Source organism: Thermobia domestica, chromosome 10 (assembly GCF_964235325.1).
Source record: "Thermobia domestica chromosome 10, izTheDome1.hap1.1, whole genome shotgun sequence".
Classification (NCBI taxonomy): domain Eukaryota; kingdom Metazoa; phylum Arthropoda; class Insecta; order Zygentoma; family Lepismatidae; genus Thermobia; species Thermobia domestica.
Window position 1 is genome coordinate 213,390,352 of NC_137463.1, and position 13,819 is coordinate 213,404,170.

The window sequence follows — 13,819 nt, forward strand, 5'->3', positions numbered from 1 at the left end:
TTCGGTAGTTGTTTTCCGTCCCAATGCACAACTAACGCATTTGATGCACTCTGAAATTGTTTTTTGTGGTCCTGTGGAACTTCGCTACGGATTTTCTCTCGGCATTAGTGAATCGAAGACCTATTTATTACTAGTTCCTATACAACATGGCCTAATGCCTCTGCGGTCACTGTCAGATCTATTAGCGACCTAGAACCGGAATCAATCAAGAGCAGCAACCAGTCTTGGAGTAATAAAATTAGTTTTTCCTCTTTTACATCTCTAAAGAGGGTCCGGGCACACACGCATCCATTTTTACATTTTCTCTAATATTCTCAGCTGGGTTTTCCTCTTCATTACTTGAACTGCTTACCTCCATATATTTTGGTGTATAAAGTTCAAACAAATCATTTTCAGAAGTGCATTTTCTTTTGCGTTCCTCTTTCTTTTGAAGCCGTGCATATCACTTTGGTTCTTTTTGCGCGAAACTCATGTCTACCAAGTATGTTATCAGGTCGTCCCTTCTGTCTTTGAGACAAAAGAAACTCTATCTTTCTTGATTTCAATAATACCTAGAGCATTAGCGTGTGCTATATCAAATAAATCAGGCAAGATATTTGAGAAGGCTACTACTTCGTTTTGCCTTTGCACTTTACTCGAAGTTTCATTGTTCTGTAATGCTTACCATTTCTCATACAATACAATCAGTTTGTCAACACTGCATTGGGTATCCTTTACCGGGATTCTTGCTTTTTGCCAAAATATCTGTTTCTTTAACAGCTAATCGTGCACTTTCCCCTTACTGTCAGATTTACTGTTCTCGAGTTGTGGAAAAAGGCACTCAACACTTGCTTGTTTGATGGTAATTTACTTCCCAGAATCTATTCATTGGCACTACCAATTAAATAAATTGCTTTTCGACACATGGTTGTATCCGCAGCTTCACTTTTCCATTAAAACTCGCTAGAAAATTGAAATATTTAACTCTTAACCCTGACATTTGAACTAAAATAACCTTTAAAAAAAAAACGTTTCATTTCCATCCCAGGACGGGTGGGCCGTAGATAGCAATACCTTTTCTGTGGCCAGAGTTCCTCCTGTAGCTTACAAATACTCAAATAGATATAAAATATTTTGGTGAGCTTCAATTTAATATTAAAACTCGAATGTCAGACAGCAAAAATACTGGAAGCAAACAAAACTTTTTGGCTACAAAATTATAATTAAAATATTTTCTATATTTATGCATTTACACTTTAAATAACTAAAAAAGAACTTGCAAAGTATAAACACAGTATTTGCTATTGCCATATATTGATCAACTAAGAAACCAAATTAACTAGGAAGTAATTACATTGTATTGAATATGACAGAAATAAATATGCTAGTCTAATAATTAAATGCATTAATACAATTATCATCGTTACGGTATTTACTAAGGTTAATATATGATTGAACAATACTGCCAGAAGCACAAATCTGGCACTATTTGAAAGATACTTTTACTCGTGTAAGAATTATTACCTGTAGAAAGGAGACATCATTTCACAGGTAATAATTCTTAAACGACTAAAACTATCTTTAAAATAATGACAGATTTGTGCTTCTGGTGAAACGCTATCTCAAAACGACCTTCTATGTCACATGACCCTCTTCTTATTTAAAAATGTTGATCTGAATCCAAGATGGAGGACTTCAAAATGGCCGCCATGCCAATACTATACAAAATTAGGTCTGTCTCTTCCTCTAGTCCCATAATCCAGGGTATCTTCGCATTCACTTAGGGAGTTTCTAAATTACAAGAGTTTATTCCAGATTTGTCCCATATACTATGTATTGTAATCGGATTCACACTTAGGTCACTTGAGGCATCATTTAATATTATTCAATGGAGCTCATTTTTCTCCTAGCTTAATTTAGTCCCATATGGAACCATTTTAGGAGGCTCGTCCAAAGAAATTCGGAAATCAAAATTTAAGGACCACCCTAATATATATATATATATCTCCCTCCCCCGTAAGTTGCACTGTCAACGTAAAATAAAATAAAAATTATGCAGGCCAGAACCTCACCTATGCTGAAAATTTAATCGAGATCGGTCGCGTGGTTCAAAACTTAAGTCTTATTTATTTTTATATATCTCCCCTCTCCTAAAGTTATACCGTCAAAGTAAAATAAGTAAGGTCCGAACCTCATCTATGGATAATTTGATCGAGATCGGTTGGGCGGCTCAAGAGTTAAGTTTCATATATATATATATATATATATATATATATATATATATATATATATATATATATATATATATATATATATATATATATATATATATATATATATATATATATATATATATACCTCCCCTCCTTTAGGTTCTACCATCAAGGTGAAATTATATATAAAAAAAAAAAACTTTCCAGTCCCGAACCTATCTATGTTGAAAATTTGATTGAGATCGGTTGGGTGGTTCAAGAGTTATTAAGTCACAAACCTAGACACTTTTATTTTTATTTATATTGATTCTTGTATATCTCCCCCTCCTCCTCCTCCCCTACGTTGTTCCGTCAAAGTGAAATGATAAAATCCATCCCAGTCCCAAACCTCATCTATGTTGAAAATTTGATCGAGATAGGTCTGGTGGTTCAAGAATTATTAAGTTTTATTTATTTTTTCTATCTCCCCCATCTCACCCTCCCTAAGTTCTACTGTCAAAGTGAATAGCTAAAAGCACTCCCAGGCCAGAACTTGATTTACGTCAAAAATTTGATCGATATCGGTCGAGTGGTTCAAGAGATTAAGAGTCACAAACATAGTCACTTTCAATTTTATAATATAGATAAATAAATAAAACTCCCATCCGTTTCAGGATTGCCAACTTAACGGTAATGTAGGCCTTAATGCTATATATGATAATGCCCATGCAATAATTGAGGATATACGATAATTTTAAAACACTTTTTTAATTTTTTTTTGAATGTGCAAATAAATTGTAGATGTGCATTAAAGAATTATTAAACACACACACACACTGAGGTTTTAAACGGTCATTCCCGCTAAAATAAATCAATAACGATTTGAAAATTACCAAATGACAATTCTTCATCCATTCTTTAAATTCAATTACGTTTACAAGGGGTGCAAATGTTGTTGTTCAGAGTACTGTTAATAAGGATGAAAAAAAGAAATGAAATGAAATCTTTCAATTTAACGTCCCACGATTATGCAAGTGAATGATGATGGAAAAATTGGTGGAATGAAATGTAAGAGGAAATGGGAGTATCCGGGAAAACCCATAGACATGATATTGTCCACCACAAGCGTACTTGACCAGGGATCGATCCAGCATCATTCACTTGCATAATCGTGGGGTTTCCCAGGTATTCCCATTTCCTCCTACATTACATTCCATCAATTTTTCCAGCATCATTCACTTGCATAAACGTGGGACTTTAAATGGGAATACCTGGGAACCCCACGATTATGCAAGTGAATGATGCTGGAAAAATTGATGGAATGAAATGTAGGAGGAAATGGGAATACCTGGGAAACCCCACGATTATACAAGTGAATGATGCTGGATCCAGCGATCCCTACCGTGTGGTTTCCCAGGTATTCCCATTTCCTCCTACATTTCATTCCATCAATTTTTTCAGCATCATTCACTTGCATAATCATGGGGATCCAGGAGGAAATGGGAATACCTGGGAAACCCCACGATTATACAAGTGAATGATGCTGGATCCAGCGATCCAGCGATCCCTACCGTGTCCCCCCCTCAAGGATAAGTGGTAGAGCACTATTACTTATCCTTGAGGGGGGGACACGGTAGCGATCCAGCGATCCCACGCATAAGAAGTAAGTGCTCTACCACTTAGCTACCGTGCTCCCCCCCTTCAAGGATAAAGAAATAGTGAAGACAGTGACGCCAATTTGGAGTTTGCAACTGAAGATTGCTAAATAAGTTTATTATATAATATTAGTAGTATTATACTTGTTTCTACTATTATCATTTGCGTAACGAAGGTAACGATAATTTTAAAGATGAAAATCGATAAAAATTTTGTTCTCTTAGATTGGCAACTCTGCTCCATTTTAGATTTTCAAACCATGCAATACCTAAGTATGTGAGATCTTTTAGAATGATTCACACCCTTTTTCTCTCCGTTCGTAGCCCCGTACCCTTCTATATATCTACTTGTGTACTAGTCGTATTAACGAAGACTCATGATATTTATCGGCACAATACACCGTGTCCCAAAAGTCCGGTAACACTTTTTCTTAATTTATTATATAGAAACTACATGTGATATAGCTGTCTTTTATATGTCATATGAAAGAATATCTCGGGTTATTTTTATTTTTATTTTATTTTATTTTTTTTAATGTATCAGTTCACAATGCCTCGATATGGGAACCATGTTTAACATGACATAAATCTAGACGGTAATCAAATTCTTGCCTTACTCGTTGAAGTATATCTTGAAAGATTCTGTTTTAATTAATGCAAGAGCTGCAATTTATAGGGTTTCATGCACAATCTCTTACGTAACGTTCTCCACACTGTCATCCGTGGTATTTGTAGCTCGCGGGATGCTCCACGAACAGACTTTTTTCCGATTTCTTACAAATGACTCTCTCACAGGGCTGGATTAACCTATCTGGAGGCCCGGGGCTAGAAAAAATATGTGATCCCTCCCCAGCTGACTTCACCAAATACATTTTTTTGTGAAAGTACAGTAGGAAGATATATCTTTAGTCATATTTTATTTAACGATAATGATTGTATTTTCAGTGAGGTCCCCTGTATAATTGGAGGTCTGGGGCTATAGCCCCTTAAGCCCCCTTCTTTATCCGGTCCTGCTCTGTCAAACGGTCAACGGTCTCCTCACTCACTGTAGAACGGCCACTTCTTTTGTTAGAAGACAGGCATCCACTTGTCACAAATTTGTCATGCCAGGCATAAATAGACTTCCTGCTTGGTGCATCCTTCTTGGTGCTTGTCCTAAACTTCCGTTAAATATCCATAGTACTTTTGTTTTTATCAAACTTCAACACACAAGAAGCATTAATGATGTCCTCCCATCTCGCCTAACGATTTATCAGTCACTGATATCTCCAAGATAAGAATATCCGCACTTTTGGGCGAGATGGGAATTCCCATCTTGCCTAATCCAATCTCGCCTAAAATGGTGGTAAGATGCAAGGAGGGAATTTCTGCACTAAAGAGGGAATTCTTGTACTAGCATTTTAACCACCACCAGTAAAAAATTGTGAAATCATACATTCCAGAAAAGAAATACTCCGTTGATTTTTCGGGTGTCTTCCCACTTGCGACAGTCCTATTAGCGACAGGAACTGTTAACTGTCCTATGAGCGACCGATTCGATCTTTTAACTGCTCTAAGAGTCACCGATTCGTTCATACTAAGAAAATGGAAGAAGATAAGGTTCTCTCTTCTTTAACTTGTTTCATGCTAATGTGATTTAGAACCTAACAAAATGTAGCTACTAGGAAAAATTTCGCTCTACCTGAATTTAATATGTGAGAATGCTCTCGTTACATTAACAATCTTTTATACGTTTTTCCTAATATTATATTTTTGAATTAATTTCTATGAATACATTGACTCTATCAAGGGGAAAACTAACTAAATACATGTAGAGTAGCTCCGCCTTTGTCTATGATTCTAATATTAAAAATTTCATGTTAAAATGATACGGAGCATAAGTTTAGATTGAATATGTTTATGGCATAAGAAAGAAATCAGAAAGAGGTAGGGGCGCCCAAAGAAAATTTTCTAGGGAGGGGCATCTCCATGGTTGCTGTATTACGTCTGGTATATCTGGTATTTAATATACGTGGTTTGCTATATTACGTATAGGTTTTTGTGAGCCAGGGGGGCGACCCCTACCTTCCCATCGGGCGCCCATGGAGAAAAGGTGTTCACCACTTGAGGATATCAAAGAAATCTAAAACACGGTGTATTCGAAGAAATTATTACACAAGTTACAAATCTCTCGCAGGACTTAACAGTTCGTCTAGTTATAAGGGATTATTTCAGATTGCTACACGACAAGCTCTTATGTATAAGTTAAAACAAGGGAGGAAGGCAAATTAAGTAATTAGTTTATGTTTTAGTAGCTTACAATAAGGGGGGGGCGGTAGTTTAAAGAGTTTGTTTACCTTTTGGATTGTTTAGAGTAAACTGCATTGTAATTGGTGGAATTGGTTGAGAATAGCCAATCAGATGTAAGGGATCTCAAAAGCTGTCTTTTAACAGTGACATTTTTTTTTCATTTTATTCATAGAGTCTTAGGAAGTCTAAAAAGTAGATAGTTGGCGAAACTGTTACACGTTTAAGTTTTACAAAATAAAATATATTACTGTGCTTAGTGAGTAATTAGATCTGAACCAAATTAAGTACAAAAAACAGAGCTTTTGAAGAAAAGGGATATTACAACTGGATTTTCAATAATTACATAGGAATATACTTTTCATGGAAATATCCCTGTTGCCTCGTTAAGTTATTTGATATGTTTTATGTCAAATCTAACTCAAAATTAAAATAAGTTTTATTTGCACTCACAGCAGAGGAAAAATATATTTGACGAACAGTATCACTGGCACGTACATATTTCATACCAAGGTTGTTCGGGCGCTAATAACGCCAGAGGCAAACATATTTTACGAGATAGAATCATATCATCTTCCATCATCTCATTGTAAATGAATCGGTCGCTCATAGGACAGATAACAGTTCCTGTCGCTAATAGGACTGTCGCTTCTGGGACTAATTCAATTTTTCGTACATAAGAAAATCAATAACATAGCTTCAGTATATTTCAATCAATATTGGAAATCTCTGTTTTCTATTATGTTAACTTCCCACCGCGTATACTCTGCAAGTAAGTCACAGACATGTTTAGAACGATCTCATAAAAGGTATCTGCTACCTTCATATGTTAGCGGCACTATTAAATAAAAGTATACAGGGTGTTTCAAAACAACACTGACAACGTTTGGGAACTGATTTCTGACACTAAGATAAGACCAAAGTATAGACCAGCCTGGGTGCACAAATACTTCCTTTTGGCACTATGTCCAGCCGAAAATCTAGAAAAAATGCAAAAATAGGCATAACTTGAGAACATCTTTTCCGTCTTACTCTTATAAGTTCTCCTAGTAGAAATTTCATATACACGTTTCGTTCGCAGTGCCATTCCACTTTTCATGCCCTAACACGTTTGCGATACTCTGAATTATGTAAAATTTAAGAATCAGTGACAACACCAGAGGGGAATAGGAGAATGAGCGTCCGTCTCAGTAATGTCACCTGCCCCCCGCAGAGGTGACGTAATATATAATTATCCTTTTCGTATACAAAAATTTGCTGTCTCTCATTTGTTTTCTGTCCCTCCACATACCCCACCCAATTGATTAAAATTGGTGTCGTCACTGTTAAGAATCTTTCAGTGAGTTCCTGAGTTCTTATATCAATTTCATCCGAATTTAAAATACTTTTCACTGAATATTTTATAGGTTAAGAAATAGTTACTGACTCAATGAAGCAATCAATGCAATTTAGTTCACTATTGTTGACTACGTATATCCTAATATGAAGATATCAATACATATCCTCACATATTAATGTCTAGACCTTATCAAATATGAATTGAAATAATCTATACTATTTTTAGACACACTAACATGCTACTACGTTTTTTTTTGTTTTTTTTTCCACCTGTCTATGAGCAGCTTTACTCACTCATTGTAGAATTATTTTGCTCGTTCCTCCAAAATTGTCTGAGCTATTTCTTGCCCATAATACAACTAATAATGCTAAAAGAATCACAAATCGAATTTAGTTCGTACCTTTAGCATTTCTTACAATCACCGTACAACTATAGTTCTCAGCTCTTCCAAAATTATAAGCCCCATAGACTCCTTCCTTACAAATAATAGGAACAATAATAGAACGTATTAAAAACTTAACGGTGACCCATCGACAAACTGTAAGCAACCTTTGAGAAAGGAAATGAAATATTTCAGTTTAACGATCCACGATTACGCTTTCTAGGCTAAGGGAGACAATGATTAAGGCAAGTGAATGATGATGGAAGATAGGATAGAATGAGAATGTACTCACAGACACGATACAATGTTGTCCCCTACATTGGCTGGGGATCGAACCCAGAACCCCATGCATCAGAAGTGTTTACTACTGAGTAACCATGCCCTCTCACAATCCCTGAGAGACACGGGCAACCAGTTAAGAATAACTGGCGTAGAAAAATATACTTACCGTTTCCGAACGAAGAAAACGCTACGAATTCCACAGTATATACTTCTTGTAAATTGGTTTATTACACGTATTACCATTTGTATGTGTGAGGTGTCCTAATACAGAGTTCACACTGAAATTCTGGTATGGATTTCCCTGACTTTCCTACGAATGTCCGTGGTAGAGTTTCTGTAAACTTACCCTAACCCGCAGCACCATAAACACTCATTTAAGGCAAGGTTTAGTTTTAAAAAATACCTACCAACCTATCTATCTATCTATCTATCTATCTATATATATATATATATATATATATATATATATATATATATAGAGAGAGAGAGAGAGAGAGAGAGAGAGAGAGAAAGAGACAGAGACAGAGATCTTTAACAAGCCTCCATCATTCCCATAACTAACTAACTAACTAACTCTATGGCCTATGGAACCTGGAGGTTCAATGCCGCGTTCACAAAAGCTCTCCACTGACTTCTATCCTTAGCTAACTGCATCCAGTTTCTACTTTGAAATCCAATCTCTGCGAGATCCATCTTAATATTGTCCTCCCATCTGCGCCTAGGTCTTCCTAATGGTTGTTTCCCGATTGGTCTTCCAGTCATGACTTTGAAAGCCTTTATACTTTCTTCCATTCTAGCTACATGACCCGCCCACCTAAGCCTCCTAGACTTGACGACCCTAGCAATGTTGGGTAAACCATATAAATTGTGTAGTTCCTCGTTATGAAGTTTCCGCCATTCCTCATTCCCGTTCCTCTTGGGTCCGAATATTCGTCTCAGGATCTTGTTCTCAAATACTTTCAGTCTGTGTTCTTCCCTCAGAGTAAGTGACCATGTTTCGCAACCATACAGAACAACAGGCATGATTATCGTCTTGTATATTTTAAGCTTCAAATTCCTCGACAGAATTCGCGATGACAAGAGATTTTGAACCGAATAGTAACACGAATTCCCTGCTTTTAGTCGACATTTAATTTTTCCGCGAATATGATTTTCCTCTGTTAATATTGATCCTAGATATTTGACACTATCCATCATTCCCATAGCTAATCAAAAATGTCCTTTTTATATTTTAAAAAAATACAGTAAAACCTTAATTTCTTACTGTAAATACTTATTATAAGTCAAGCTTCCTGTATTTAGAATGCAAAGAAACACTTGCCAAACCATAATTATACGCTAACGGTAGCTGATATATTAAAATTCAGCACACACCTATAAACATAAACAAGTAACCATGTATGATAATTTGGCTCCCATCTCTTTATTTACAATCAACTACAAACCTAACTTACTTTCTTCTGTTCCATTTGATTTTTTTATTATTTAATTTGTTCTTTTTCTTTGAGAGCTTGAAATTTTAACACCTTTCGGGGATCCTCGATCTTCTTTATTTCTAAAGATAGTTTTCTTTTGTCAGCCTTCTTCTTGTTATAATAATTTTGAATCTGTCTTGATACTTCATGAGATGCTCTTCATATCTTTTGAGGGTAGCTTTAAAAAATTGCCTGACTCTTCTGTGAAATACAGCCAATTTCCCTGATTTTCGGCATATTTTGAAGCATTTCCCTGACATTCCCTGATTTATTTTATTTCCCTGACTTTCCCTAACTTCCATGATCATTGTAAACTCTGTTATATTAGCAAGTTTCATATATGCGATTAGGCGTATATTTCGTATGAAAATCTGCTACTTTCTTGTTTACTTACATCACAACTGCATAAATTCAGTTTCAAATAAGTCTAATAAATAAAGAAACAAAACAATAACTAACAACACACAAATAATTTATTTGTGTTTTGAATCCAGATTTTACATTAATTGTGCTAGTGGGAAGTTGATGTTCTCACATACTTTAAAACAAACTATTTTTATCTCAAAACAATAACTAACGAAATAAAAAAACTTGTGTGTGTTTCGAGTATTCATTTTAATTTGAGAGCAGTTATATTTTCAAAATAATTATTATTGCTGTTCAAAACAAACGAACTTTATATCAATCAATAACCAATATATATACTTGTGTGTCAAGCCTACATTTTAACTTCGAGAGAGGCAGTGTGAAGTTGCCACCCAAAACATTGTTTTCTAAATATTTGTTAATGTTTCTCCAAACAAATGGGTTTTTCGTCTCAAACCAAGCGATTCATAGGTGTTTTGAAACTAGATGTGAAATGGGAAAATGGTGGCATAAAGTTAGCCCTAAATTTGTTTTCTAGATTTGTATTTATATTTTTAAAACGATTTTTTTCTTTATCTCAAACCTATCAACAACTAGCAAGAAATAAATTATTTGTGTGTTTCGAATCCTTCATTTTAAAGTAAGGGACCAAATTTAACGACGATCAATTGTACATACCAAGAATAAATAAATGACACCTGTTGGTGTTATTTATTTATTTATATAGTAAGACAAACATTGACCCAACCACTTTTGCTACTGAGCATTTCTTATCTTTAAACATGGATATGAAATAAATCACTGATTGGATTTTTGATAACTTTTATTACAAAAAGTATAGTAAAAATTCCCATAACAAATAAATACACCATATCTGAAAAATACGAAATTCAGTTAAGATGTACTATACAATATGGAATCAACAAAATAACATTTCCGAGAATGGAATAACTTGTTTGATTCCTTCGAGCGTTTTGGTTTCCATCCACATGATGTGCTGGTGAATGATACAGCGATGGCAGCAATGATAATGAATATCCTCGTTATGGATACAACTAATGTTTGATTTATCGTCAAGTGTTTTCGTATTTTTTCAGTAGTATCCGCCTTTACTGTATCCACCTGCAAAAAAAAAGAAAAGTTAGACAATTCACATTAGAAAGACTCTTTGCATCATTCACGCAACAGTAAAGCATTTTATCACACACAGAATTATATTTCTTAGTATAGTGCATTCAGTCCCAAGGCATCGCTCACGCCTCTACCAACCAAACGTGAAATTAAATTTAGTAATCTACGATTCATTTTCATGAACAAAATTAATATTATTACCAATTACCCCAGATACTTTGTCACTCGTAAACGTATACAACTTGCTGAAATTTTGTCAAACCTCGGCAATTATTTTTAAGGCGAAGAATTATATTAAATTTGGGACTGTAATATCAATAACAACAATGGTGTACTGGTTTACTTGAATGAATATACGCTATGACTAAGCTATGATTTCATTGTACCATTTTCAGTTATATACATAATTTCATAACTATTAAATCAATTACTTATGTAAATCGTTGTGGTATTTATTGTTACAGAAGCCTGACATTTTTTGGTTTCGCAATTTATTACCTAATTTCTAACGTACTTGTTTCTATACCAGAAAAGAAAGTAAAGGGACTGGAAAAGTTGACCATCACTGGAATAATATATGGTATCAAAATTATTATATTATAGTTACTAGTAATGAATATGTATTGCCAATATATGTCTAGATTCGTTTTACTTAAATGCTGCTTATTCCAAGTAGTTTAGATCTTGAAGGTGCTCCACGAAATACTGTTCCCACTTTAAATAAATAAAAAATATAATAATTACATAGACAGAGTTGAATCTCTTTCCGGCCTTCAAATAAATGTCAAATCGATACTTTCGTTGCACAAAATCACAAATCGTCATATTAAGGATATCACTTATAAAATAAATACAACCTACAACAAACTCGTGTATTTCGGTAATAATACTGTAAATTTTTAGTTCCACTACAATTGTATATATTTAGTTCCACTACAATAAATCAAGAAATATATATCTTCCCGTGACCAGTGATAATCACTAGAGTTATTCTAAATCACTCTTAGGAGAGAATAAAGGAGCATACGGGAGGACTACTTTCCTGTAGTTACATTATTAAAATGGTCATAAATTACTACACTTTCTGAATTGGTTCAATTATGTCCGTTGGTGATCATACTATATAGCTCACAAAAATTATTTCCATACTTTAAAGAGAGTTACTAACCACCTCCTGAGCTGTATCCACCTCCAAAACCACCTCCTTTGCTGTAACCACCGCCTCCGCCTCCATAGCCTCCGCCACCGCCGAATCCACCATGGCCTCCTTTGCTGTATCCGCCACTACCTCCGAAGCTATGGCCTCCTTTTCCATATCCGCCGCCTCCTCCAAAACTGCCTCCGCCGCCACTATAGTGTCCATGGGATCCTCCGAATCCACCGCCTCCTCCTCCTCCATAACCACCCTTTCCGAAACCACCTCCTCCAAAATCTCCCCCATGAAATCCACCGCCTCCTTTACTATATCCTCCTCCACCACTGTAACTGCTGGGGCCTCGGTTGTAGCTGCTGCCACCATATCCTCCTCCTCCAAAGCCGCCTCCTTTGCTGTGTCCGAAGCCACCTCCACCGAATCCACCATGACCTCCTCCTCCTTTTCCGTATCCGCCACCACCACCGCCGCCAAATCCTCCATGGCCTTTGCTGTACGAACTTCCAGAGCCACCATAAAATCCAAGACCGCTGCCTCCATGGCCACCTCCTCCGCCACCATAATGATCACCACCGCCGTGACCACCGTGACCGCCTCCACTGTAGCCGCCTCCTCCGCTATAGCCACCGCCTCCTAAACCTCCGTAACTAGACCCTGTAATAAGGAAGAAAGGCACATTTAAGATACAAAATATTTTAATAATTAATACTGGGCTTCATTTGAACAGAATGTTCTATTTGTCTGCAGAATATATATTGAAACAACTCTCTCATACACATATATAATTCCTATTGTTAAACCTGATTGTTGCCCCGAATGTTGGTATTTATCAGTTTGCATTTGGGACTAATATAATTCAAATTTCTGTCGGCCAACTCTCACAGCAGGTACTAGTGACAGGTATATTTATTTATGGCTTTAGTTATCGGTAAAATTTACGTTCGATTGTTCAATAAATTAAAATGGAACTTTGTTAAGAGTTTAACTAATAAAATGAAAACATATCAACCTAGTACATATATGAATAGAATTAGAATATCCACTTTAAGTGAAATGAAGTAAAACTAATGAAATATATCCAGCCTTACTTCATAATACGAAAGTCAATAATTTTTAACGCCAATTATTTAACATTAAAATTAGACTCAATGGATCATGTTTCTCCAAAATATACAGTTTCGATTTAAGATTCCTGGAAATTAACAATGGAGTGCTTCAAAACCACACTTATTTCCAACATTCACAAGTACTAAGCGGCAAATATATCGTGATAGATTTCCAACAATCACTGCGCTATTAACATTCACAACGCAGGTACCTAGGTATAACATATACCTAGTTATAACATAAAAATGCCGTACAGTAGAGACGTAAACTTAGAAAACGGTGAAAATTAATGATAAATTAACGACCATAAATATGTGACAAATATATTTAAGCTCCTACTTCACTAAAACTAACTTTAGCAACCACAGAACTTGCATAGATAATTACTTGAACGAATTAAAATATTACTGTCTTAATTAATTGCTTATATTTTTCTCAATATTTATTATTTCTGAATTAGCGAATCTAACTT

The 13,819-nt window shown here is 35.4% G+C and overlaps 1 protein-coding gene across 5 annotated transcripts in view; it reads right to left on the bottom strand.

The window, feature by feature from the left end:
- LOC145662976 (uncharacterized) overlaps positions 1-13,819 on the bottom strand; it is a gene marked incomplete at its 5' end in the record, with an annotated part of 292,449 nt that overhangs the window by 221,391 nt on the left and 57,239 nt on the right. For 4 of the 5 annotated variants that reach the window (XM_081729067.1, XM_081729066.1, XM_081729065.1 and 1 more), the window contains 1 exon segment: positions 12,508-12,894. In XM_081729067.1, coding sequence (XP_081585193.1) covers positions 12,508-12,894 — 387 coding nt within the window. 5 annotated transcript variants of the gene reach the window in all.